This window comes from Sebastes fasciatus, chromosome 22 (genome assembly GCF_043250625.1).
Source record: "Sebastes fasciatus isolate fSebFas1 chromosome 22, fSebFas1.pri, whole genome shotgun sequence".
Classification (NCBI taxonomy): domain Eukaryota; kingdom Metazoa; phylum Chordata; class Actinopteri; order Perciformes; family Sebastidae; genus Sebastes; species Sebastes fasciatus.
Window position 1 is genome coordinate 14,018,444 of NC_133816.1, and position 25,141 is coordinate 14,043,584.

The 25,141-nt window shown below is 41.6% G+C and overlaps 4 protein-coding genes across 5 annotated transcripts; 2 read left to right on the plus strand and 2 right to left on the minus strand.

The window, feature by feature from the left end:
* The first annotated feature begins 205 nt into the window (after positions 1 to 205).
* On the plus strand, positions 206 to 12,498 carry LOC141760968 (protein mono-ADP-ribosyltransferase PARP14-like). Of its 2 annotated transcripts, none has more exons than XM_074624109.1 (15): positions 206 to 512; positions 2,125 to 2,288; positions 2,794 to 4,896; positions 5,718 to 5,954; positions 6,084 to 6,308; positions 6,416 to 6,482; positions 6,915 to 7,058; positions 7,204 to 7,263; positions 7,660 to 7,836; positions 8,385 to 8,523; positions 8,627 to 8,682; positions 9,653 to 10,372; positions 10,488 to 10,621; positions 10,714 to 10,891; positions 11,249 to 12,498. In XM_074624109.1, exons 1-15 carry the CDS (start codon positions 338 to 340, stop codon positions 11,527 to 11,529), a joined length of 4,860 nt encoding a protein of 1,619 aa, XP_074480210.1. In that variant the 5' UTR covers positions 206 to 337; the 3' UTR covers positions 11,530 to 12,498. The 2 variants fall into 2 exon arrangements, with proteins under 2 accessions (XP_074480210.1, XP_074480211.1); XM_074624110.1 differs by having other exon boundaries at positions 2,797 to 4,896.
* A 451-nt stretch (positions 12,499 to 12,949) lies between these two features.
* LOC141761311 (uncharacterized) lies at positions 12,950 to 16,396 on the minus strand. The gene is made up of 3 exons (XM_074624646.1): positions 16,018 to 16,396; positions 13,297 to 13,439; positions 12,950 to 13,231 (listed from the first exon to the last, which is right to left on the minus strand). The coding sequence occupies exons 1-3, from the start codon at positions 16,272 to 16,274 to the stop codon at positions 12,951 to 12,953; spliced, it is 681 nt and encodes a 226-aa protein (XP_074480747.1). The 5' UTR covers positions 16,275 to 16,396; the 3' UTR covers position 12,950.
* A 1,076-nt stretch (positions 16,397 to 17,472) lies between these two features.
* Positions 17,473 to 21,686, plus strand: LOC141760970 (kelch-like protein 33). The gene is made up of 4 exons (XM_074624112.1): positions 17,473 to 18,470; positions 18,564 to 19,512; positions 19,631 to 19,801; positions 21,026 to 21,686. The coding sequence occupies exons 1-4, from the start codon at positions 17,645 to 17,647 to the stop codon at positions 21,543 to 21,545; spliced, it is 2,466 nt and encodes an 821-aa protein (XP_074480213.1). The 5' UTR covers positions 17,473 to 17,644; the 3' UTR covers positions 21,546 to 21,686.
* Positions 21,687 to 22,359: 673 nt separating this feature from the next.
* On the minus strand, positions 22,360 to 24,725 carry cbln11 (cerebellin 11). The gene is made up of 5 exons (XM_074624650.1): positions 24,041 to 24,725; positions 23,325 to 23,483; positions 23,089 to 23,175; positions 22,869 to 23,009; positions 22,360 to 22,702 (listed from the first exon to the last, which is right to left on the minus strand). Exons 1-5 carry the CDS (start codon positions 24,723 to 24,725, stop codon positions 22,434 to 22,436), a joined length of 1,341 nt encoding a protein of 446 aa, XP_074480751.1. The 3' UTR covers positions 22,360 to 22,433.
* Positions 24,726 to 25,141: the final 416 nt, after the last annotated feature.

Sequence of the window (25,141 nt, forward strand, 5' to 3'; positions counted from 1 at the left end):
TTGTGCTTTTAGCTGACGTGTGTCGCCTCACTGTTTTGAGCGATGCTCGTTCATGTCTATTTAGAGCGAGCACAAGCGCGAGCCTGACCCTGACTTTCGTTGACTTAACGGCCACAGGTGTCGCTGTTAACAAGCATTTCTGAAAGTTACAAACAGTCCCTTCAAAAGAGCCAGCTCTTTGAACCGACTCGTTCTCGATCAACACATCACTAATGCACTTGGTGACATGAGACCGAGGCAGTGCGCTCAACGCGGTTCCACCGGTGCTTAGTGCGCTCTTATTCTCTTATACCAGCCTGCTGCTGCAGTAGAAGCTTTATTATTAAGAGTTCACACTATGGAGGACCTTTACCAGTATCCTATCTTCTTCGAGTGTCCCAGTCTGGACGGAGAGCAAAAGAAGGCGATAGAGAAGTACTTCCATGTCCGTCGCAAGTCAGGAGGAGGAGACTGCGGATCGATAACAAACATACAAGATAAAGTTTACAGCATCGCTTTTAATGAGCGAGACGGTGAGATACGAATGTTTATAGAATAGAAATGTTTAAATCTGTTCACTTTGGGTCCTTGTCGATGCTTTCTTTAAAGTGCGTCAGTGTTGTGCTGGTGAAAGTGAAAGTATGCCTCCACTGGGAACACATTGATCTTATTATCGATTATTGTTGTTTTTTTGTATTTATTTTTAATGAAAGAGACAAATATTACTGTTTGCAGAGCCACATCCAAACTTTTTTCCAACTTTTTAACATACTGTAGGTCTATATATATGAACTGTCACTGTCTAAATTTCAATGTCATTTTAGTTTCACATTCTTGATAGTAAATAGTTCATATGTGTGTCAACTCTATAATTTGTGAGGAAATCTCATAAAAACAAAAGGAATCAACAACAAATGAAAAAAAGATGTCGAGGCCTTCATTCCAGCAAGTCACTGCACCACATTGCACTGATATCTTCACCTCCACTGGAGAGGGTGTGGCATAGAGAGAGAGCTGCTGTAAAGTTTGATAGTTGAAATGATAAAACTGCACACAGGTTGAAAGCATGGATGGACTATGACACAGCCTGGGCTCCTGGGCACAGACGTATAATAAAAAGTGGTGGTGGTGGTGGTTTTGTGCCAATGCGTAGTAATGCATCTTTTTTTGGTTGCATTTTGCATGTCTTTGTGTTGTTGAATTTCTTTGTGGTTGTTTTGAGTCTCTTTGTGTTGTTTTGTGTCTCTTTGTGGTTGTTTTGTGTCTGTTTGTGTTGTTTTGTGTCTGTTTGTGTTGTTTTGTGTCTGTTTGTGTTGTTTTGTGTTTCTTTGAAGTGATTTTTCAACTCTTTCTAGTTGTTTTGCATCTCTTTGGGTTGTTTTGTGTCTCTGTGGTTGTTTTGCATCTCTATGTGGTTGTTTGTGTCTCTTTGTGGTTGTTTTGTGTCTGTTTGTAGTTGATTTTGCATCTTTTTCTAGTTGTTTTGCATCTCTTTGTGGTTGATTAGTGTCTCTTTGTGTTGTTTTGTGTCCCTCTGTAGTGATTTTTACAACTCTTTAGTTGTTTTGCACCTCTTTGTATTGTTTTGTGTCTCTTTGTAGTGATTTTGCAACTCTCTCTAGTTGTTTTGTGTCTCTTTGTAGATGCGTTGCGTCTCTTTGTGGTCGTTTTGCGTCTCTTTCTAATTGTTCTGCTTTCCTTTGTGGTCATCAATGACCATTTTGCATCAATTTGTAGTTGCTTTCTGTCTCTTTGTAGTCCTTTTGTATGTCTTTGTAGTAGTTTTGCACCTCCTAGTGGTTAATTTGTGTCTCTTTTCAACTGATTTTGTAACTCTGATGCCATTTTGCGTCTGCTTGTAGTTATTTTGCATCTCTTTCTGATTGTTTTGCATCTCACTGTGGTATTTTTTTGAGTATTGTAGATGCTTTGAGTTCCATTGTGTTCATTTTGCATTTCTTTCTAGTTTTGCATTGCTTTGTCGTCATTAATGACCATTTTGCACTTTTGTTACATTTAAATACACACACACTTGCACAAAGGCAGGGAAAGATGGTGGAGGATGGAGGGGCAACAAAACTGAAAACTAGTTTTGAAAGACAAAAGGCCTATCTATCTAAGGTAATGTCTCTTTTCCTTTCTCAGCTCAGCAAAGAGTCCTGCAGAGAGCTGAACATGTGTTCAAGTTCGCAGATGGTCCTCTGGTGCTGACTGTGCGAGACAGCCCGGGACCTTCCACCTGCTCTCCCATCACTACCCCGACGACAAGCAAGTCACTTAGCCCAAAACTGGACTTAACTTCGTCACAGGTCAGTGTGGAAAGTCTTCTAAAATAACATAGACAACGGAAGCAGGGGGTTTGGGGGGCCGTTTCCCGGGTGACTTGGATTCTAATATAAGATTTTTTATAACCTTTTTTTTTATGACATTTACCTATCACATGCATGCAATGTTGTTTTAGAACCATTTACAGCTCTGTTTGTTGTTAGTAGAGAAATCTCCAAGGAGGGGCGCCAGACTTTGAAACAAATTTGTCGTGGCCAAATGACGTGATGCCACTGAAAAAAAAACTTTTTCCATTAGACTTACATTGGGAAAGAGCCGTCTGTATCTTGGCGGATAATTTTTTGTTTAGGTAAATTAACCCAATCAACAGCTGTTTCTAGAGCCATTTCTAGCGGGCCGCAAACAGCTGTTTCTAGCACTGATTCTAGCGTGTATTAGACACTGTTATGGATTGAACATCAACAACTCTTTAAAACTGTTGTCATGCACTGAAAATCAAACTTGATATGATGTTCTGCTTTCCAACAGCAGAGACAGCAGTACGTTCTTACTTCAAGCCTGCAAAGAAGTTATGAAGAATATGAGCTACGACCTGATTCTTACCTTCTACGTTACCTGAAGGAATGCCCCAAGGCTGGGAAAGAACTAGAGAAACAGCTCTCCTCTGTTGCTTGCTCGGCTCAGCTGTTTCCAGAGGAGGGGAGGGTTTTAGTTAGCCTTTTAGCTCAACTTGGTTCTGCAGATGAAGTTAGAAATTGGAAAGCAGAGGTAGACAAAGTCTTTGATGGCTACATGTGGCACTATGAGGCGGACCCTCACAAAGTTAAAGCTTTGCGTCAGTCCTGCAGCTCTCCTCAGACCACAGATGAGGTGAAGGTGTACAGCGAGGCTGGGCTGGCTGTTGTTGTTGGGGAGCGTTCTCAGGTGAAAGCCAGGTTGATGGATGTAGAGGGCTCACATTTTAAACGAGGGTCTCCTTTAAAAGAGAAGCAAACCAGTGTTCGTCGACTGGGCGAGGCCAAGCTTCGCCTCCTCTGGAAAGAGATTGAGCACAGTTTGGGGCGAGATTTTCCAGGGTTGAAGGTCACGCAGGGAGCTGCAGGTCAATTACTTTTGGAAGGTTCTCTGGAGGAGATACTTAAAGCTGGAGATTGGATCTCTGATCAGGAGAAATTGGTCTTAGAAAGGACAGTTTCTGACAAGAGCCCACATTTTCTGGCCTTCCTCAGGAAGGCTTATAGAGGTCCAGGGGTGCTAGGTGACTTTTTAGGGGTTGACGGTGACAAGTTGGAAGTAGAGTTACGAGACACAGAGCTACGCATCTTATCCCTTTCCACTGATAAACTGGATGATACAGAAAAAAAACTGCAGGTAAAATTCAAAGAAGTTAAGATTGATGTTCCTAACTGCTCCGCTGTGCCATTTGACCTTCGGGAACAGCTTAAGTCCAAGACAAATGAGATGAACCAAGGGCAATACAGGGCTCATGTGGTGTTTGGCTCAGACAGCACGGTGTGCCTACTGGGCCACACCAAAGAGGTTGAAGAGCTGAGTGAAGCTGTCATACAGTTTATTTTGGACCAGTCAAGCATAGAAGGCAAAGTCATTCTCCCTTATCCAGAACTGGTACAACTCTTACCAGAATTGCTTCAGCTGCATCATTTTGACTATTCAGGGGTTACCTTCCATCCTTTAACATCTTCCTTTCAGCCGACGGTGGCGCTGGAAGGCCCATCCGGCAAAGTGACTGAGGTCAGAAACAGGCTGGGTCCATTTCTGGACTCCATTGTTCAGGATAGAGTCACCATTGACCTGCCAGGAGCAATAAGGTATTTCGAAAGTCCCTCTGGAAGAGGCAACATCTTAAGTGTTGCTCATTCTCAGAAGTGTATCGTACAGCTCCAAGAACAACCTCACGCTACTAGACAGATTTTGGCATCTGGTACAGGAGGCACAACAGTTGCTACCTACAGCCTTCGTGATGGGTTCCAGGTGCTAGTGTGTCAGGGTGACATCACCAAACAGGATGCTGATGCCATAGTGAACGCAGCCAATGAAGATCTGGACCACGGTGGAGGGGTTGCTGCTGCGCTGAGTAAAGCAGGTGGCCCTCAGGTGCAGAAGGAGAGCAGAGCTTTGATAAAGCAGACCGGAAAAATCGCTACAGGTGATGTGGTGGTGACCACAGGGGGGAACTTAAAATGCAAGAAACTGCTGCATGCTGTTGGTCCTGTAGGTGGAAAATCAGGTGGCAGAGAAAGGATCTTACTGGAAAAAACTGCTCGGTCTGCTCTGGATTTAGCAGAGATGATGGAGTTCAGGTCTATAGCCATGCCCTGTATCAGCTCAGGGTTATTTGGGGTTCCTGTCACTGTGTGCTCTGAGGCTATTGTAAGTGCTGTTAAGGAGTTTGGCAGTCAGGGAGGGCGCAGTCTGAGCAGAATCATCCTGATTGATAACAGAGGAGAGGTGGTGAGGGCCATGCAGGAAGCATGTGATCGGCTTCTTCAAGGGACAAGTACCGGAAACAGTGCACCAAGTGATCTGGGGTTCCAAAGAGGAGCCACAGCTGGAGCTCCTGAAGATGGTGTCCATGTCGAGGTCGTTCAGGGAACCATCGAGACTCAGCAGGTGAGAAACTAGGCTGAGATGTTGTATGAATGTAAATTGTGCTACTTGATTCAGGATCTGATGTAGTTGCTGGGTAACGGTGTTTATTTGTAGACAGAGCCGTTGCTACAGAAACTACTTTCGGGATAACGGGAGGATGGACGGAAACTGCCAAAATAAAAAAAAATTAAATGACTCGATAAATAAATAAATATACTATTAAATGTACCAAAAATAATTTTGAAATAAATGTAGACATTAATTAATTAACAAAATGTGACATTCTGTTTTACTTTGCTTCTTTATTTGTTTACATTTGTATTAATTCCCCAATCTATGTGCTCTTCTATTTTATTTTCCTATTTATTTATTTGTATTAACTTTTAAATTTAGTTTTGCATTTTTTTTTATTCATTATTACATTTATATATTTATTTATTTCTACATGATTTTCCCTTTGCATTTTCCCCTATTTATTTCATCAAACTTATTTATTCATGTATTATTTTCTTTTTACATTTCTTTATGCATTCTGCTTCACATAAATAAATACATGAATTTAATAATGAAAAAATGCAAATAAATAAAAGGTCAAATTAGAGTAGATCAATACAAAGGTAAATAAATAAAAAAGAAACAGAAATATCAATTTATGTCACATTTTATCAATTAATTAATGCCTACATTTATTTTTTATATTATTTTTGATACATTTAATGTAATTTTTATGAATTTAACGAGCCATTTTTATTTTTTTTTAAAATGTTGACAGATTCCGTCCTCCATAATCAGGATCATTTAAGTGCTAACTTCGATGAAATTGGATTGTTGTATTCTCCTAGGTGGATGGCCTGGTATCCCCTATGGTTGGCCATCATCCCCTCTCTACCCGTGTTGGAAACGCTTTGTCAGACATGGTTGGACCTCAGCTGACTGCCAAGTTTCATAATGAAGCAGGTGGAGCAACACTGCCTGGTGACACAGTCCTAGTGGAGGGCTTGCCTGCCCTTCGATCTAAAGGAGTGTTCTTCCTCAACCTTATTCCCTGGGACAATAACCAACATGAAACTGCTGTCCAGGTGAAATCTTGTGTTCAGTAAATATGTCTTTGTAGGTTTTTGTGCGACCAGGTTTGTCTTTCTGTGTCTGTTTTGTTGTTCCTCCTCTCTATGGGGTGTCGTAACCTTGATAATCGTTAACTCTTCTAGGCTCTGAGACATTGCATCAGAAAACTTCTGGCTTCCTGTCAGATCAGAGGCTTTAGTTCAGTTGCTCTCCCTGTGCTTGGGACCGGTGCAGTCCTGCGGTTTCCTCACAACATGGCATCCAAGGTTCTACTGGAGGAGGTCCGTGAATTTGAACAGAACCGAATCAGCAGAACATCTTTCCTGGTCCGTATTGTCATCCACCCCAATGACAAAGAATCTAGCAAGGTAAAGAACATGCAGTAGCAGTGCCTTGTAACAAAAAAGGAGGTGCAATAGTTTTTTTTTGTTTTGCATGTGGAACTGAAATTAAACCCTTCACTTTGTCACTACAGGCCTTCCAGTCTGCCCAGGAAGCTATACATCTCAGAGGATTCACCAACGATGCTAACCCAGACCAAGGTTAGTCACTGTATCATGTTTGCTCTACTGGAAGGGCACCCTAGAGGGCACTGTATCATGTTTTCTCCATTTAAGGGCACCCTAGAGGGCACTATATTGGGTTTTCTCCATTTAAGGGCACCCTAGAGGGCACTGTATTGGGTTTTCTCCATTTAAGGGCAACCTTGAGGGCACTGTATTGGGTTTTCTCCATTTAAGGGCAACCTAGAGGGCACTGTATTGTATTTTCTCTATGTAAGGGCACCCTAGAGGGCTATTCATCATGTTTTATCTACCAAAGGGGCATCCAAGAAAGCACTTTTGCAGCATTATCAACCTTATATATACAGAGCCATTTGATTTGATTCAATGTGAATATGAAAATATGAATGCAGATTCAGTTGAAAATATTAAACCATAATTATGCTTTCTTTTTCATTGGCGTTACTTTAGCCTCCTTTTATCGCCATGTCTCCACAACTAACAATGAGGTCACAGCCATGCTGGGTGGAGTCAAGCTTCAGATGGTATGCGGTGACATCATCCATGAGAGCACTGATGCCATTATCAACACAACTGACTTTACCAACCAAGCTGGTATGATTGATTTTCCAAATGTATTAATTGACTTTAAACATACATGCAGAGAACCATAGCAAATCAGACTGGTGTAATTTTGGGGAGTTTTGCATACATTGTATTAATAGATTCTACAATAACTGTGTGTTCACAAACTCCACAGGTGTGTCTAAAGCTATTCTGACTGCAGCAGGTCCCAGTGTCCAAGCACAGTTAGCACAAGGTAAGCCTTAAGATGGGGCTGAAAAATACTGTAAAAATATTTTTAAAGGAACAGTGTGTAGCATTTTCGGGGATTTGACAGCATCTAGTTGCAACCACACCACTAGATGCTGTCAAATCCTACACACTGTACCTTTAAGAGGTTTTGGGGGTGAATATTACTATGCACTCTCCTCTTTTGCAATTGTTTAATGGCATCCGATTGGAGAATTCATGCCTAACTCCTTATATTCACAGAACAATAAAGGATGGAAACACGCATTAGTCACATTTCCTTTGCTGACCTTCTGGAAATTGTGTTAAAATGTGTGCTACATTTTGATACATTTTCACCAGCCAACACATATCCAATATGATGTTTTTTTGATGTCACAAATGTTTTTATGTTTTTTGCCAGTGGGCATTCCAGTAGACCTCATGTGCACCACAGGACCCGGGTTGCTTGGCTGCAGGGAAATCATTCATGCTGGTTTTAAGTGTGACCCTCAGATGTTTAAGAAGAACTGCAAAAAGATACTGAAGCAGTGTGAGAGCAAAGGCTACCGCTCAGCGGCCTTCCCAGCTATCAATACTGGTTTGTACTGTGTGCATGTGTGTGTTTATTTGTATTTGTCTATTATGGTCAACGCCTAATTTGTCTTAACTACCCAAATGTGGTAAAAATGTCTGGTTTACATCTAGTTTAAGGGTCATTTTGGTATTTTTCAACCTGGAGCCTATTTTCCCATGTTTTTGTGTCTAACTGACTAGTAGTGACAACAATTTCTGAAACTGGTCCAGTATTGAGGGAGAGCGCTGTAGACGGCAGCTGTACACGAGCTGCAATATAGTGCTATTGGGGCAAGTTGGCACCGTCATTTACATCCACTAAAAGTGCTTCTTTTTGCCATGACAGGCTCTGATTGTTATTGTAAGTGTCTGACATTACACACTTTTGGTGAACGTAACGTTACATTGACGCTTCAAGTTTCAAAAATTGTTGTCCCTATTAGTTGCTTAGATTCAAAAACATGTGAAAATAGGGTCCAGGTTGAAAAATACCAAAGCTTTTACAAAATAAAGGTGGCATCAATGGTGGCATTTCCATGTGGATTCTCAATCACTGTCTTTATATCCCATCAGGTGCGGCTGGTATGGACTCTGTCAAAGCTTGTAAAGCCATGCTCGATGGCATGGCCTCAGCTATTACGGACTTGAAACCAAATTCGCTCACACTCATCCGCATTGTCATCCTCCAGCCGTCGGTCTTCCAGGCTTTCAGGTCAGATATAAAGCTCACTCATACAATGGAATGGAAGTTGCATTGTTTGATCAGTCTACAGGGAGTGTTTTTAAACTTCCTATCCTGTAATATGTTTTTACAGATCAGAGCTGGAGAACCGCTTGGGACAACCAGTCGTTCACCGCCTCAACCTGAGAGGTTTGTTTTCATTTATATGGTTTGGAAATGTTGTACTTTGGGGATTACCAAAGGTATTAGCAATTATGCTCTAGGGACCTTGAATATCTGTTGCGACTTTCATGCCAATCCAACCAATAGTTTTCAAGATGTGTCCTCCAATGAAGAGTCACAAATGCCAACCTTGTGTAGTTAAAAAAAGACACGCTGTGGCAACATAATTGTTTTATTTCTGTTTTTATACCTTTGCGACAGCGCAACCGTGGCCGGAGGCATTATGTTTTCAGGTTTTCCATCCATCCGTCCCATTATTATGAATGCATCTGAGGAACGCCTTTAGCGAATTTCTTCAAATTTGGCACAAACGTCCACCTAGACTTAACGATGAACTGATTAGAATTTGGTTGTCAAAGGTCAAGGTCACTGTGACCTTACGATTAGATAATGAGAAAGTTTGTGACCCGGCAGCCGTGTTGAGATAAGTTGAGGAAATACCAAGCACCGCCCACCAGCCGGAGCAAACTTTCTCATTTTACAGCTAAACAGTACACTACAAGATGTTTTTGAAAACATTTAAGGAGAGAAAATAGGCATTACATTAACAGAATATTGATTCATATTTGATCAGCGCTGACTAGTTTGACTGTTTGATCGGAGTTTGCGAGTGATTGATAGCTGCCTCTGTTGAATGAACAGCCAATAGGAGCGCTCTCTCTCTCTGAAATGACCTGTGATTGGCCAAAGTCTCGAGGCATGGGCTAGATTTTCTAAAGCCTGAAAACAGAGCCATGATGAGGTGCAGAATTCTAGTTTTCACTCAGCACACTTGAATTACAATATGCTGAAAGGTTATTATAGAATTTTTGCCCAATGATGCCGAAAACATTCTGAAGCTGAAGCTTTAAGTGGGAAGGCTGTCTCATCTGGCCTCAAATCATTGATGTAATGACGTGTAACATCCACATTTGTTCTTTTTTTTTTTTTTTTTTAGAAAAAGCTAAACAAATTCTCAAGAAGTGTCGAGACAAGTGTTCAAGAACCTCCACAACTTCAACACCTCAAGGCAAAACCTTCACCTCCTCAAAGCCACCGCCAGCTGTGATCACTGTGATTGGTTGTGGTCCAGACACCATCGGGACCATCAAGAGAGATTTGGAGGGCGTCCTGCAGAAGCAGCTGGTAGAGAGAGAGGTGGATGTGCAGGATTTTTCCAGGCTAGATGCGATGGAGCTGGAGGCAGTGCAGGCCAAAGTTAAAGTCTTAGGAATAAGCCTGGAGCACAGGAGACGTCAAAGTTCTGACGGTGTGAACAACAGCAGAGCAGGAAACACAGCCAGAGCTGAAGCTAGAGATCGGTTGGGGTCAGGTAGAGAGGTGTATGTGCTGAAAGGCCTAAAAGAGGACGTGTTGAGCGTCATTGAGCTTTTAAACAGAGCAATTCAAAAGTCACTCTGCGAAGACCTCCAAGATAAAGAAGAAGCAATGGTGGCTCTCGATGTCCAGTGGTCGATTCAGGATGTAAAAAAAGTGTGGCACGAGATGAGCCTGCATGACAACTACATGCTGGAGGAGGCTCATGTGAAGAAGCAAGTGTCTGTAGAAATGACGGCACCAGACGGCATGACGGTGACCGTAAACCTGAATACACAAGAAGCCACAAATTGGCTAACGGGCATCACGTACAAAGTGAAAAGGAGCGAGTCTGAAACAAGTATGTCACATTTTCTAGTTTTCAGCAACTTATGTTAAAACCCTCCTCTTTTTTTGAATTTGTTAAAAATGCCCAAACCATAACATTCATACTGTATATGTGACATCTACTTTAGCCTTAGAGTTGCCAACACAATGGGAACCTATGCACGGAGAAGTCTTTAAAAAGGTTGAGCTGCGGCCTGACTCACCGGAGTACCAGGCTGTAGCCAAGGGTTTCCTCAAAACGGCTAAATACAACATCCGCAAAGTGAGTATGATAAAGCAAAAACACGTTTCACATGACGGTAGCATTAAAAACCTGCAGTGCAGAAGAAGTAATTGATTGTTTTCTGATCTCAGATTGAGCGTGTGCAAAACTTCTACCTGTGGCACGCCTATGCTTTGAGTAGGCAACGTATATTTGCCAAGAATGGCCCAGCAGAACTCGGGGAGAAGCAACTCTACCACGGCACATCAGCAGAGTCCTGCGACTGCATTGAAAGGGACAGATTTAACAGGAGCTACGCTGGAGCAAATGGTAAGGAATGTTGTCACATGCCAAACTAAGCTAACCGGCTTCTGGTTGTAGACTATATATAAAGATGTCATGTTATGACATGTCAGCTCCCCAAAAGTGAAGCCAAAACATCTTGATTGCCTCCTGGTGGCTGGCTGCAGTACAGGTCATAAAGCCCGCCCCCTCCATGTTAGCCGGGATATTTTAACTTCACTTTTGTAGAAGTGGAGACATGTCGTCCATCTATATATCCAGTCTATGGGCTGTAGTTTCATGAGAGTGGTGTCGATCCTCTCATCTATCTTTCAGTAACAAAGTGAAAAGTGTGTTGAACTACTCCTTTAAGTTGTGTCTTTTTCTTGTGTATTTCTATCACAGCTGCTGCGTATGGAAAGGGAGTTTACTTTGCAGTCAATGCAAACTATTCAGCAAATGGATTTTCCCCAGCAGACACGTCCGGCTTGAAGAGGCTGTACGTGGCTCGTGTCCTGACCGGCCGTTACACACTCGGTAATTCTTCCCTGAAAGGCACCCCTCCCCGAGGCTCAGACCCCACCGACTGCTTCGACAGTTTGGTGAACAACCTGCAGCAGCCCGCCATGTTTGTGATCTTCCACGATGACCAGGCCTACCCAGAATACCTCATCACCTTCAACTGAGTAAAACTGATTGCAGGTTAAATAGTACCAAAAATAGTTGTACCTTAGAATGTGCCATACACTTTTACTCTCTGTTAATGTTCAATTTGTATTTTCCTGAGCAGATTTTCAGCCATTTTCATTTCCCAACAACACAGAAGCCCTTTTACAGTATTGTATAACAAGAACAACCAGATGTGGTCACAAATAGACAAGTTTGTCAGCCTTGTATTGAAGGACAAAGCTGTACCACATAAACATACCTCAAAATTATACTTTTTTCTTTTTTAGAAATCCTTTTTTTCTGACTTATATGTGATATAAGTTGTGATATAAAACCTGAAATATTCAATATCTTCTGCATCTGAAAGCAGTAGGTGCAATCCTGTAAAATGTTATGTTAGCGTAATGTAACTCCTAATAAGCGGTGTGTTAATTTGGCAAAGATGTTCTTTAAGGGTTATTGTGTTTTCATTTATTTGATCTCATTGATTGAGAGAGAAGTATTTCTTTTGGTTAATTTTTTTTTTTTATTGATATACATCTTAAGTTTTAGCGCATTATTTATCCAATTAACTTTGATGGAATATTATGTAAAATATTATATATCTATATATACACATACATACACAATACATGCAAAAAAGAATAAGCCAACATCAAACAAGCAGGGGTTAAATCATCTGCACCATGATAATTGGTTATTTGGGAAGTACAATTTTTGATGCTAGACTTCCAAAAATATGTAGTAAATATATTGATTTAAAAAAATCAAATTAAATGATGACGATTTTGTAACAGAGGAATCCAAAGTAAAGATATTTCAGACATTATAAAAGTAGAGAGGATTTTTCTTTGAACGGTGGCAGAGAATACAGGAGCGAATGAGCAGTGTCTGTTTTTGTAACCATGCCATTTATTAACAATTTTAGAGGGAGTACACCTTTCTTAACAATGTAAAAAGATTTATAATTAAAATTAGTTGTAAATTTTGATTTCTGTGATTTATTATGATTCAAAGGTTTCAGAAAATGGTGGTAAAAGCAAAGTACAGAATATACACATTTCAACGTATCTACCAAAAAAGAAATAATGTTCAAATAGTTTTTCAAAAGGAAACTGCTAAATCTATGAAAGTATACAATTTACAAGAGTTATTGCACCCAATATGCTCTAACATATATCAGTAAAAGGGACAGTGTGTAGGATTTGGTGACATCTAGTGATGTGGTTGCAGATTGCAACCGAGTCAATTTCTGCTAATTAATCCCCGAAATGTTACACATTTCCTTAAATAAGAATAAATGAAACAGAATTGCATTCCCAAATTCAACTGACAAACAGAACATGCAGTGTTTACAGCTGCAGAAAGTCACAGAATATTTTGTAATCTTTTGACCTTTATTAAAAGTTTGATTTGTTTGAAATCAACTCCGTACACTTCACACAGGGAAAAGTAAAAATCCACTGAATGTGGAGTACTTATTTACATTATCACTGATCCTCAGACCTTTCCAGAGACGAACATTGACATGGTCTCCAACTTGTAGGTGCAATATAGCGGTGTTAGATCCAGAGAGGGGGTGATTTGGAGCGTGACCATACCATGACACCAGTCTTTGACTATTTCGGTACAAACTGCCACCAGTGGTTCCATCACCGCCCCAGTAGAAAGAAGAAAAGGTGAAATAATAGACTCCTTGCACTGGTGCTGTAAAATAACCTGCAACAACAACGAAATATAATTAATGAGTTACCAGGCAGTTCTTTACGGAAAAAAGTACACACCAAATACTGACCTGTGATTGGGTTGTAACGTCCTCCAATGTTGGACAGAACATTTCTGTACACAAGAGAGTAATGAACATTTAGAGGACCAATGGTGCCATCTTCTATTGGGTTTGCGGTAGAAAATGCAACCCGAGGTTGTCCTGAGAGATGTAAACATGAATACATCATTATTCAGAATTTTTTTATGTCCTTCAAAATAAATGGCACATCAGAGTTTCATGGTCATGCTTTCCAACATACAGTAGCCACAAACATTATTTAAGCCAGAGTTAAAGCATAAACTCAGGGAAAGAAAATGAATGTACCATGAACATAATTCTCCTGGCCTGAATGTATGCTAAACTAAACTTTCTGTCACATTCTGGCCCAATCCCGATGTCCCTCCTAAGGCCTTAAGCCCTGAACCCTCAGGGATTTACGGAAAGTGTTCATAAAGAAAATGTCTCAAGGACTTGATGATTTGAGAGTGGGACAGCCCTTAACCGTCACAAACTTTGCGAGAACACGCCTCAAAGTGTCTGTGTGTGGACATTGGACCTCTGCCTCTCCATCCCTACCTCTAGCCATTGCCATTCTCTACCTGTCCACCAGATGCCGTCAGACTTTTCAACCTCAATCCAGCCACTCCCTACTGCCCTGGAGTAATCCTTTTCCTGCCATTCATATCACCTGTTCTCCATTTGCCTCATTAGCCGGTAGGTCAGTATAACAGCCTCTTTTCCCCATACAGCTACCAGATTGTCATGCTTCATGCCTTGCTTTGGAGTCACCTGTACCCCCAAAACCTGTACCTGAACCTAACCGGAATCTATATTTGCCTTGCTGCCTGCACCTTTTCCCTGTCCTGTTCCTACCCATGCCGGTAAGCTCACGTACCTTAATTATATCTATGAATTCCTGAACTGTTCTTATCTGCCTGATTGTCTGTGTTTGAGTCATCCTCCCTCTGTTACCCAAGGCCTATTGGAAGAGGCTGGGACACGGTTTTGAGCTCTGGAGTATGACACATGCACAGTGTAACTGGAGCTGCATTCGTGCATCGCTATTGGCTCAGTTTCAGATTTTACTGTGCATGTGTTGTACCCCAAAGATATGATGCGTTGATGACGCGTGACATCCACATTTTCAAATCCAAGCAGACACATACAAGCAATTTTTTTTAGCAGAACGTTTTTTTTTTCTAAACTAAACTTAATTTTAATCATCACATGTATAGTATACATACCTAAAATCGAACCTCTGCATTTAACCTGCTCTAATACTGAACCACAGCCGCCCCCAGTATGTATGTATTACACAAGTATGTATATTGCTGGCATAATTGTGTTCGCATAATATGACAACAAATATCAATGTGATGTGTGCAGTGCAAAACAAAAATAATTTAGTGGGAAGCTCCCCTTAAAAGAAAATCCTGCTTATGGCTTCAAAGGGACATGCACTGAGCAAGAGTGTACGAGAGAAGGTTGCTCATATTTTGAAGCCTAGAGATGTCATGTCGTTTGATTTATTCATAACACAGTTAACCCTCTGAGACCCTTAATAGACCCGTTTTTGTCTTTTTTAGGGTGTTTTTTAGGGGTCTTTAGCACTGTGTCAAGTTGTTCTAGTCATAAATCAGAAATAAATGGCCATTCCAATGCTCTATTATGTCTCATAAGTTGTCGCAGCAATTTTTCGGTTGATACCACTTGTTACACAGATTTGGTGCTAAATTTAACCATTTTTCACCACTCTAAAAATGATAAGAATGATCAATAATCCCCCCAAAATACCACATTAAGACACCAAGACCTTGAGGAACACCATAGAAAAAGCCATGCTGTGATTTGGCATATAAAACTTCTGACATTTTGAGATTTCTGCAAAGATTTCTGCATTTTTCGGCGATTAGATGGCGAGCACTTCTGTTCTGTAAACTGCTCAGAAACCCCCTTATTGTCAATATACCTAGGAAAGCCATCCATCGTCTGAATGCTCTCGGTCTGTAGTTTGTGGTTGTAACGTTTCATGAGGCTGTGAGTATCCTAGAGGTCACCACAGGTCATTTTATACAGTGAGGTCAAGTTTCAAAAAAGGGTCTCACTACAATGAAATGGCTACTATGGGGACTAACATCATCACACATGAATACAGTTGGGCTCTTTGGATCCACAAAAGTCTCAGCTTTACAGTGATACCCAATTTATGTAATTCAAGACTGTTTAGGGACCCCAGTATGCAGAAATATTCAAATACACCATTTTTAGAATAGGCAAAAATAACACATTTATACTGCATGAAAAAAACGGTATGGTTTTTGCCCAAAACCGCATGTGATTATCATAAGCTGGGCATGTCTATAAAGGGGAGACTTGTGGATACCCATAGAACCCATTTTCATCTTCCTATCTTGGGGTCATAGGTCAAGGGACCCCTTTGAAAATGGCCATGCCAGTTTTTCCTTTTAGCTTCCTTTCCGACATGTTAGCATGACATGGTTGGTACCAATGGATTCCTTAGGTTCTAGTTTCTCTTAGGGTTAACTCATTACATTAGGGTTTTTTCTGCCAAAAGAAATTATGTGCAACCACATCTTGGGTGTAAGCGCATAATTCAGCTCACAACAGGTGGTTTGCATAGCAAAGTATAGCTCCACACAACAATTGTTTAGTATAGTATATTGTATTACCTTGATTCACTGAACATAGTCCAGTTACCGTGCTGTCAAGCGCAGACAGTTTTTTCTCACTGGCCTCCAGCTTTTTGTTTGTTTCCTCCAGAGCTCTCACAGTAGTTGCAAGCTTTTTCTCGAGTGCCCCCAGGTCCTCCAGCACCGTGTAGATGGTTGGTTCACCGCTCGGCTGGGTTGCTGGTGAGTTTGTTGTCACAATGTCTGGCATTGTGATCTGGGTCTGATTGTCCTTACATCCAGACTTGCACTCAGATAGACCAGCAAGCAAACACACAACCATCATCACTGAGAATCTCTCCATCCTTCAGCTTGGAAGGTTCTTCTTAGATATATTGAAATGACTGTTTACTGACAGCGGGAAGATATGAATTTATAATAAAGTTCAGAAACTCCAGGTTAATAATTGTTTGTGGGAAACAATGCATAAATACCTCCTATTTCCTCATGGCATCCAGACAGTTGTTCAGGATTTAATCAGTCAACATCAAAGCAAGTCAAGGTCCATGTGTTGTGCAATTCTACCTTTATGCTTTTTAATTGCCCTCTATTTGATGTCTGAAGTGGAAGTTGATCTCACGCAATTTGATAAAAAAAGTGCATGCCAACAGTTTTTTGATACTGGCCAGGTTTCCATCCAAACATAGAGCAAATTTCAACCAAATTTACAGAAAATTGGCAAAAGAAAACGCAAATTGATGCACGTTTCCATTCGCTGCCGCTATGTGAATCTTAGAAGTTGGCGCTAATTCGGTCAGGTGCCTATATTCAGTCTCTGGTAGCTATTAAAAGCTAGCTGCTTATATCCCGGATGTTTAGAGGGACAGGATTTGAGGATGTGGGGAAAAAAGAAAGATTTGTGAAGACAGAACATCAAAAATGATCGTGCTGACAAGAATTGGATTTTGTTGAGTTACATTAGTAATTGTAGCACCATTACTTTATTTTTAATCAAGCTTTACCACTGGCACGTATGAGTATACAAGTTTTTACCTGGCCATGGAGCGGGAAGATGAGTGATGGAGGTGAAAAGTAATGAAGAAGTTGAAGGGATGGAACAAGATGACCAAGGTCCATAATGACCAGATCCTTTATTTCTTATGTTAGAAAATACATACTCTAGAATAAGATCAGCTTAGTTCACTTATCGTTCAGAATTGTGCACCTGACATTTAACTTGAAGTGTGATCCCTGACAATTAGCAATAATCATTAACAGAAATTACAGCAACATTCAGTTATCATAAATACACTTAAGCCAGTTTCTTTCTGGCTCCTTGACAGTTGTTTGTTCTTCAGAACTTATGTAACTGGTCAATGATGGGGAAATCTTTTACCTGGCTCTTTATTGACTCTAATAAACTTGATCAACAAGTTCATCTCCATTTTCTTCCTTGATGAACATAACAATGAAGTGAGTGCCAAGGTTCGGCTGAAACTGAATCTCTCTGACCCAGTATCTATAAATAGCTGCTTGTTTATGCAGTGAGGAAAGTTGAGTCTGAGAGAGATAGAGGATTTGAGTTGGACAGAAAGATTTGTAAAGTAAATATGAGAAAGCGAAGTAAATTCATCAAGACAAACAATTTTGCTGGATGCTATTAGTAATTATAAATACCACAGAAAGACCACTGTGGCTAGTAGTTCAAAGAGAAACTTAAGCCGAGCAGCAGACATGGAGTTTACCAGGCGTCACCTTCCAATGGAATGGGAAGAGCAATGGAGGAGAGAGAAGGAGAGGAGGAAAAGAGTGATTGAAGAAGGTGGCGAAGAAGGGATGGAACAGGACAAGCATGAGCTAAGAAGGATCGTGGCTTATAATGACTCCAGGATGGGGCTGACGAGTCGGAGGGGTAAGAAACAGGGGTCAGAGGACACGTTGAGTGGTACTAGTCAGGAAGGAATTGTGCAGCAAATGAGGGAGGACACATGTGGGGATGAAAGACTTGATGATGTCCACACATATCGCAGTGAAATCTATCCTAAAGAGGTATTCATGGCCCTGAAGGAATTCTGGGATTCATCTCTTCTCACAGACCTGACTCTGACCACTGATAACGGGTACAGCTTTGATGCACACTCCCCTATCCTTGCTGCTGTCAGCTCCTTCATCCGAGAGACGCTGAGGGATGAAAGTGGAGAACGATCAGAAAATGATAAGGATGTGGAAGTCCAAAAGCGGTCAGTGTCTCTGTCTCCTGAGGTCGATCATGTTGGGCTACAGGCAGTTTTGGAGTTTGCCTATACTGGAGCTGTGTCGTCTTTCAATTCAGACAGCATGGCCTCGATTATGGCTGCAGCTCAAGCACTGGGCATCCCTAGAGTACTGGATCTCTGCAACAAAGAGGAGAGGATGAAAGGAGGCGGAAGTTCTAAGCAGGAAGAGCAAACAATCTCTGCCCTAGAACAGATAAAAAATACTCTTCAGTCCATTAAACAGTTGTGGGCAGACAGAGTGGGGTGCGATTTGATTTTGGATGTTGACGGGACTTTATTCCATGGTTAGTAGACATTCATGTTAAATGAAATCTGTAGGTATCTTGTTGACGATCATTTGATAGTGATCAACCAACTCTTCTTTTGTCTGTCTCCAGTCCACAGAGTTATCCTGGCGGCAAGCAGTGACTACTTCCGTGGCATGTTCACCTGCGGGATGAGGGAATCCCATCAGACCTGTATTGCCCTTCCCTTCCTGTCACCTTCTGAGTTAGAGGCTCTGATTAGCTGCTCCTACAGTGGGACCCTTCCACTTAGCTGGGACTGTATCTTCGAGATCTCCTGCACAGCCCTCCAGCTTCAGTTCCAGCCTGCCCTCTCGCTTTGCCTTGACTTCATGCGACAGGAAATGGAGGCAAGCTCCTGCCTGGATGTGGCGTCTTTTGCTGAAGCCTACGAGATGCCGGAGTTGCTTGAGGAAGCCAATGACTTTGTGCTGAGGAACTTCTGGGAGGTGTCAGCCACGTCAAAGTTTCAGGACCTACCGGCAGAGAAGCTTCTCGACATCCTCCGCTGTGATGATCTGTGCGTGCCCTCAGAGTTGGCTGTATTTCGAGCCGTAATCTCCTGGGTTGAGGCTGATCCTGAGGAGAGATTGGGCCAGGCTGGCGTACTGATGACCGGAGTCCGGTTCCCCCTCATGACCTTTCGAGAGTTCAGGGAGGTCAGGGCCATAAACCTGCGCTTGGAGTGCTTTGGAAACAAGGAGGTGGAACTTTATGGTTCAGCACTCAAGGAATTTGCTTTCAGCCTCCCAGAAACCCAGGATCTTTGCCGGGTCCGGCGTCCCAAAGACACTCTGGTTGTGGTTGGGGGAGACCAGCTGAACCCAGATATGGGTCAGCGCATACCAAGTAGGGAACTGTGGTTTGCAAACTCCCTACGCAGTGGTACAGGGCTAGTGAAGGTGATGGAGTGGAGGAGGTTTGGTGAGATGCCGGACAAGCCAAAGTTCAGGCATGGAGTGGCAGCAATGGTGGGGAGGTTGTATGTGTTTGGAGGATGTTACTACTACTGCAAGGATGACATGATGAAATCCACCTACAGGTAAAAAGAAACACAAATATGCTCTTCTCACTTTCAATAACCTAGATAGTCACACAGATGCACAACCTTGGTCTCACCTTATCAATCTTTATCTTTACCTTCATCGCACACATGCTAGTTATGACCCTGTGCAGGACAGCTGGAAGAGGCTGGCTGACATGCAGGAGTTTAGAAGCAACTTCTCAGTGGTGGTACAAGACCAGCGTCTTTATGCCATTGGTGGAGATAAAGAGATCAACACCAACCTAGACAGCGTTGAGATGTACAACCCAGACAACGACTCCTGGAGGTAAGATTAGTGATGTTACGCTTGAAGCAGACTTCTTGACCAACATATGGTCACTCCCAACTCATCAAGTACCGCTGCTTGGTCAGTGCCCCTTTGCATCAGGTACTGACGCACGGGGTACCCCTCTTGAGGTACTGTTGGACGGGTCAGGGACGACGTGTCAATATACGCTCGTTACATGCACAGTGTCCTTTCAAAGTAGACTTACATTTTCACGGGTTAGGTTTGAGGCAACACAACCACTTAGGTAGGGTTAGGAAATGGTTGTGGTTGACGTTAACTTCACTAATTTGACCAACAACCCACGTGTCAACCGAGTGACTTACGGCTCATGTGACTGGTGACTCACATGACTTGCAGAACTAACGATACTAACGACCCACGTGAATAATGACTAATGTGACAAAATAAGTCAGCGGCTACTTTCAGTTTCACACGGGCCATGAACTGCGGTCTCCTAGTTGAAAGTCTTGTTTGTTTATTTTGACTCTCACGCTCTTTATACTACGTCAGTTGTTCTAACCGTCGAATAATGCCACAAGTGGGTTTACAATGGAGTTAGTTGAAAGCCCGGTGCGTCGCATACAGTCACTAAAAGGTGCCTCCGTGCGTCAATATCCGAAGCCGAGGGACTTTTACCAAGCAGCGGTATTTGACGAGTTGGGGGTAAGAACGGTTTGACTTGACTTAGTCCTTGATCCTAATCCCAAAGTATCTTAAAACCTAAAATATCGGGGCAAGGTATATCGATGCCAAGCTTGCATGCCCAAAAATACATGAATCAGGGATGTGTCAGTGTGAAACTGCCACAATATTTACAAGCAATCATATACTATTACAAAGTGGTCAATATTTATGATGTAAAATTGGACAAAATATCAAGGATGAAAGCTGTGAGCTCACTTATATGTTGACTCTCTCTCCTTCCATACAAATGTAATACCAAAGGTTGGCCAGCAGATGTCACCATTTTGACTATATCAAATACTTACAGACTGAAATATTTGCAACACAGTTGCTTCTAAGTGTTTCAGTGCATTGAAAACCTTACCTTACTTTAATGGTAAATTATATAGCAGAATGACTGTGATTATTCTAATGGGTGTTAAAATAGCTCTCAAATTGCCCATCCTGTCTAGTTTGTACTGAAATCTCAAGGATATAGAAATGTTTTACCCCTCCACTGCCCTTCCTGTCTGATGCCTTTTTATTTCATTTTCCCAGCTTTGTTCAGCCCCTGGACCAGGCTCTGAGCGGCCATGCCGCCACTGTCATAGATGGAGGAATCTACATCTCTGGAGGTTTCAACTGTAAGTATGTATGTCTGGTGTCCATGTTCCTGTACCACCCAGAGAGAGGAACCACCTACCTGGCAGACATGACCCATGACCGGGCCCAGCACTGCATGGAGCCCCTGCGAGGCCGTCTTTACGTCGCCGGTGGCGTGTGTAACCTGAGGACGTTTTACACTGACCAACAAGCCTGCGAGGTGTATGATCCTGTGGCCGATTCCTGGACAGCTTTCACGTCACTGCCCGTGCCCCATGTGGGTGCAGCCTCAGCCGTCCTGGAGGGGAAGATCTATGTACTGGGAGGGTACTGCCAGGATGATTACAGTGAGTCTGGACTGGTCCACCGGTTCGAACCCAGCACACAGCGATGGGAGAACATGGGCAAACTGCCTGGGGCTGTTACTGACATACGGGTCTGTCTGCTCCGATTGCCCCAACACTTTAGACTTTAGTAACTGGCTGGTCAAGATTATAATTTTTACAAACTGACATACATTTTTGGTGTGATCTATTCCCCAAATGTAATGTATTATAAGCAAATGTGGTTCAGTAAAAAATACCCTGCTGTCTAAATTATAGAACTTTATATCCAGAATGATTGTTTTAAACACCATGTATTTTTTTCTTTCTATATAATATAGTATCCTAAAGAGTAGGATCGAATATACAATCCCAAATACTAGTTGCTATATTAATAGAATTATTTTAAATGATCTATCAATAGTATGTATCAGTAGTATATATTCACAGTATATATTCACAATATGATGATATGAATCTCTGCATGTACCTTATTGCTGAGTGACAAAATGAAATGTTAACTAATGTATATGAATCAGTTGCATACAATCTACTGACTCTGTTAGCATAATTATTAAAAATAAATACTACTAGACACAACATCAGACATTTTAAAATTTTATTTTTTTGATAGACATACACTATAATCATCTCAACAAACTCAGTCCATTGAACTTGTGCGTTCGACTTGTGTGGTATTTTATTACAGAACCAGAATGATAATTATGATAATGATAAAAATAAAATACATTTGATCAAATTTTTCATCATGATCGTCAGTACTGTTTATATATATATTTTAACTAGTAGTAGTAGTTGTCTGATGCATAATAAGTACTAAGCCAAAAAACACCAATTCACCCTTATTTAATCGTACACATAACAATAGTCATGTTTTTTTTTTTATTATTTCAAGGTATCTTGATATGAAATCATTCTCAGTGTTATTACACTTTACATGACAAATTGCTGAAAGCAAGAAGAAGAAGAGGGAGACGCATCTGCCTTAGCATCTTTTTCACATTCTTAGCCCCAAACATCTACGACGTTGGGAAGACGAGGAACCCACTGAAGACACTTGTATGTATTTTTCCACCGTCCCACAGGATGATGTTGACCGTCTCTCTGACATTCAGTTCAAGGATGACCGTGTTGCTGGTGGTGTCGCTGGTATCTGGTCCTGTGAACTCCCAGGTGCTCACTTGGTAATGCCCGTTCTTCACCAGGATGGCTCCTGAAGTGTGGCTGTTGTAGCCAAAAGTCATGAATGAAAAGTGGTAAACCCCTTTCAGTGGAGCGGTGAAGATCCCTGTGAGGAAACGAGGATAATGCAATGACATCACATGATTTTAACAGGTTAGAAAAACATCTTTTTGAGGATTTTTGATTTTTTTTTCCTACTCGGCGGAAACACAACCATTAGCTTCTCAGTTAGATGAGAAGATCAATAACCACTCTTAGTACTGTGAACATACCTGTTTTACTGTTGTAAGCGTTACCAATGTTTGTGAAGACTCTGTTAAAGATCAGAATAATGCTGGTGTTGCCAGTGTTGGGTCCAGTGACCACATCGTGAGATTCGATTATAGTTGCAGAAAATGCCACCTTGGCGTTGACTGAAGAAAGTAAAGCAAACATTGTTAAGATCAGTAGTGTACGTGTATAGCATCTTGAACTATCGTTAATTGTCCTTACCATATGTTTTAAGGCTGTTCACCTCCAATTTGAGTTTAATTTGTTCAGCAACCTTTTCTTCAGTTGACCCCAGTCTGTGTTTTATTCCTATAAACAGAAACAGATCGTCATTTAAAAAGGTAATGTCCACAGTTATGAAAAAAAGCAGCAACTCTATTTACAGGGTACAAGTTGAAAAGACTCCATCAGGAAGAGTAATTGGGGATCAAGGGGTATTTGGTGACTTTTACATGTACCTGCAGTGTCGCTCTTGAGAGCGTCGATGTCAGCATTCTGCTGGTCCACTGTAGCTTTTTGTGTTTTCAGCTGTCCGTCAACATTCCTGAATTTTCTGTCCGTTTCATCCTTAAACCCATCAACTGCAGCTTTTTCTTCATTCAGTTTAGCGCTGAAAGCTTGAGTTCGAGCATTATCAAATTTCAAATCCAATTCATGAAAACAGTTTTAACGTACATTACCATAAGCGCATTCGGATCGTAGAAGTGAACATGACTATATTAAAGGTACAGTGTGTAGGATTTGGCAGCATCTAATGGTGTGGTTGCAGATTGCAACCAATGAGTACCTTTCCCATTCCAAGACTGAAGTAATGTGAGCCACTGAGTGCAAAACCGTGGTAACGCTATTCGCCTCCTTACCATAATAACATCACTTTAGGAGCAACGGAAGTCAGATGGCAGCTGGCGGTACTGCGGTTTTGCACTCTACATCCAGTGTTTGGTTTGTCCGTTCTGGGCTACTGTAGAAACATGGTGGAGCAACATGGTGGACTCTGTGAAAAGGACCCGCTCCCTATGTGAAGGACTCATTCTAAGCTAACGAAAACGCAACGATTCCGGTGATTATATACTGGTAAATGAAAGCATATTTATGAATATTATATTCCATTTCTGCTAATAGATACCCCAAACTGTTACACACTGATCCTTTAAATGTTGAGAATTAAAATTACCTTCACTGTTGTTTTGTATTTTCTTCACTTTAGCTTCAAGTCGCGTCTCCGTGGCATCCAGTCGGGCTTCGACTTTGACTTCAAGCTCCTTCTCCGTCGAGTTAAGGTAGGAAAGTTCATCCTTATATAGATTCAGGAGTCTCTGTGTGTCACTAAACGCAGCCACAGTTTCAGTCTCCAGATTTCCGAGCTTGGCTTTTTCCTCCCTTAACTGCCTCTCGGTTGTATCGAGTCTCTCCTCAATCTCACTGAAGTTTCTCCCTACTCTTTCCCTGTGTTCGACCAGTTCTCCAACTTTTCTCTTCAGGCTGCCAATGTCAACTTCGTGTCTCTCCAGCTGTGTCTTTGCGTCTCTGAATTCCATCTCAGTTTGTGACTTCATCCTTTCAAGTTCCTTTAGTGCACTTGAAAGGTTTGTCACTAATCTTTCAAGTGCGCTGATGTTGCCGTTTGACGATTCAAACTGCATTCTGGTCTTACCTTCCATAGCGTCGATCCTTCGTTGCAGCAGCATTTGTTTCTCTTCGAGATTTGTCTGGATATCATCCAGGTGTAAAATGTTTTTGTAATTTGAGCAAAGAGTTGGCGTCTCTCGTCTTTGCTCCGGGTCACACCTCCGTCTGTGTGGGAGTTTGGAAGATGCAACTCCAAATAGTGCAAGAAGGAAAACCGCCTTGGTGACCATTTTCAGAGATAAGATGTGCCAGAGCTGGCTCTGAGGCAGCTCCTTTTACCTTCGATGGGACAGCCCATTCATGACAACAAGAGCTTTCTTACACTAGGGAATGCCCCTCGCCTCTGAAATCAAACAACCAGGAAACAGACAGGAAATCTCTTTAAAACAATCAATCATAGTTTTTTTTTAAAAAGTTCTTCCATTTGATGGAATTTGACTGAGAAATCAATCTCTTTTTTTACTCTTCATTATTTGTATTAATGTTTAATATATGTGCATGCACCGTCAGGATTGCTATTTAATTTCGTCGTACTCTGTGCAATGACAATAAATAAATTCTATTCTATTCTATTGTGCACATAACACTTCGGGTGACACTGCAGGTTGATAATAATGTGATTAAAAACAAGCCAAAATCATCTGAT

Excerpts from the sequence above, each read along its gene's own strand:
- LOC141760970 (XM_074624112.1), top strand. The coding sequence starts at position 17,645 with ATGGAGTTTACCAGGCGTCACCTTCCAATGGAATGGGAAGAGCAATGG. Across the intron at positions 19,513-19,630 it reads ATGATGAAATCCACCTACAG|TTATGACCCTGTGCAGGACA; the intron begins GTAAAAAGAAAC and ends CACACATGCTAG. Across the intron at positions 19,802-21,025 it reads CCAGACAACGACTCCTGGAG|CTTTGTTCAGCCCCTGGACC; the intron begins GTAAGATTAGTG and ends TCATTTTCCCAG.
- LOC141761311 (XM_074624646.1), bottom strand. The coding sequence starts at position 16,274 with ATGGAGAGATTCTCAGTGATGATGGTTGTGTGTTTGCTTGCTGGTCTA. Across the intron at positions 13,440-16,017 it reads GAGGCCAGTGAGAAAAAACT|GACAACCTCGGGTTGCATTT; the intron begins GTCTGCGCTTGA and ends TACATCTCTCAG. Across the intron at positions 13,232-13,296 it reads CAATCACAGGTCAGTATTTG|GTTATTTTACAGCACCAGTG; the intron begins GTGTGTACTTTT and ends TTGTTGTTGCAG.
- cbln11 (XM_074624650.1), bottom strand. The coding sequence starts at position 24,725 with ATGGTCACCAAGGCGGTTTTCCTTCTTGCACTATTTGGAGTTGCATCT. Across the intron at positions 23,176-23,324 it reads TCTCAAGAGCGACACTGCAG|GAATAAAACACAGACTGGGG; the intron begins GTACATGTAAAA and ends TTCTGTTTATAG. Across the intron at positions 23,010-23,088 it reads GAACAGCCTTAAAACATATG|TCAACGCCAAGGTGGCATTT; the intron begins GTAAGGACAATT and ends TACTTTCTTCAG.
- LOC141760968 (XM_074624109.1), top strand. The coding sequence starts at position 338 with ATGGAGGACCTTTACCAGTATCCTATCTTCTTCGAGTGTCCCAGTCTG. Across the intron at positions 513-2,124 it reads CGCTTTTAATGAGCGAGACG|CTCAGCAAAGAGTCCTGCAG; the intron begins GTGAGATACGAA and ends TTCCTTTCTCAG. Across the intron at positions 7,264-7,659 it reads CCAAGCACAGTTAGCACAAG|TGGGCATTCCAGTAGACCTC; the intron begins GTAAGCCTTAAG and ends GTTTTTTGCCAG.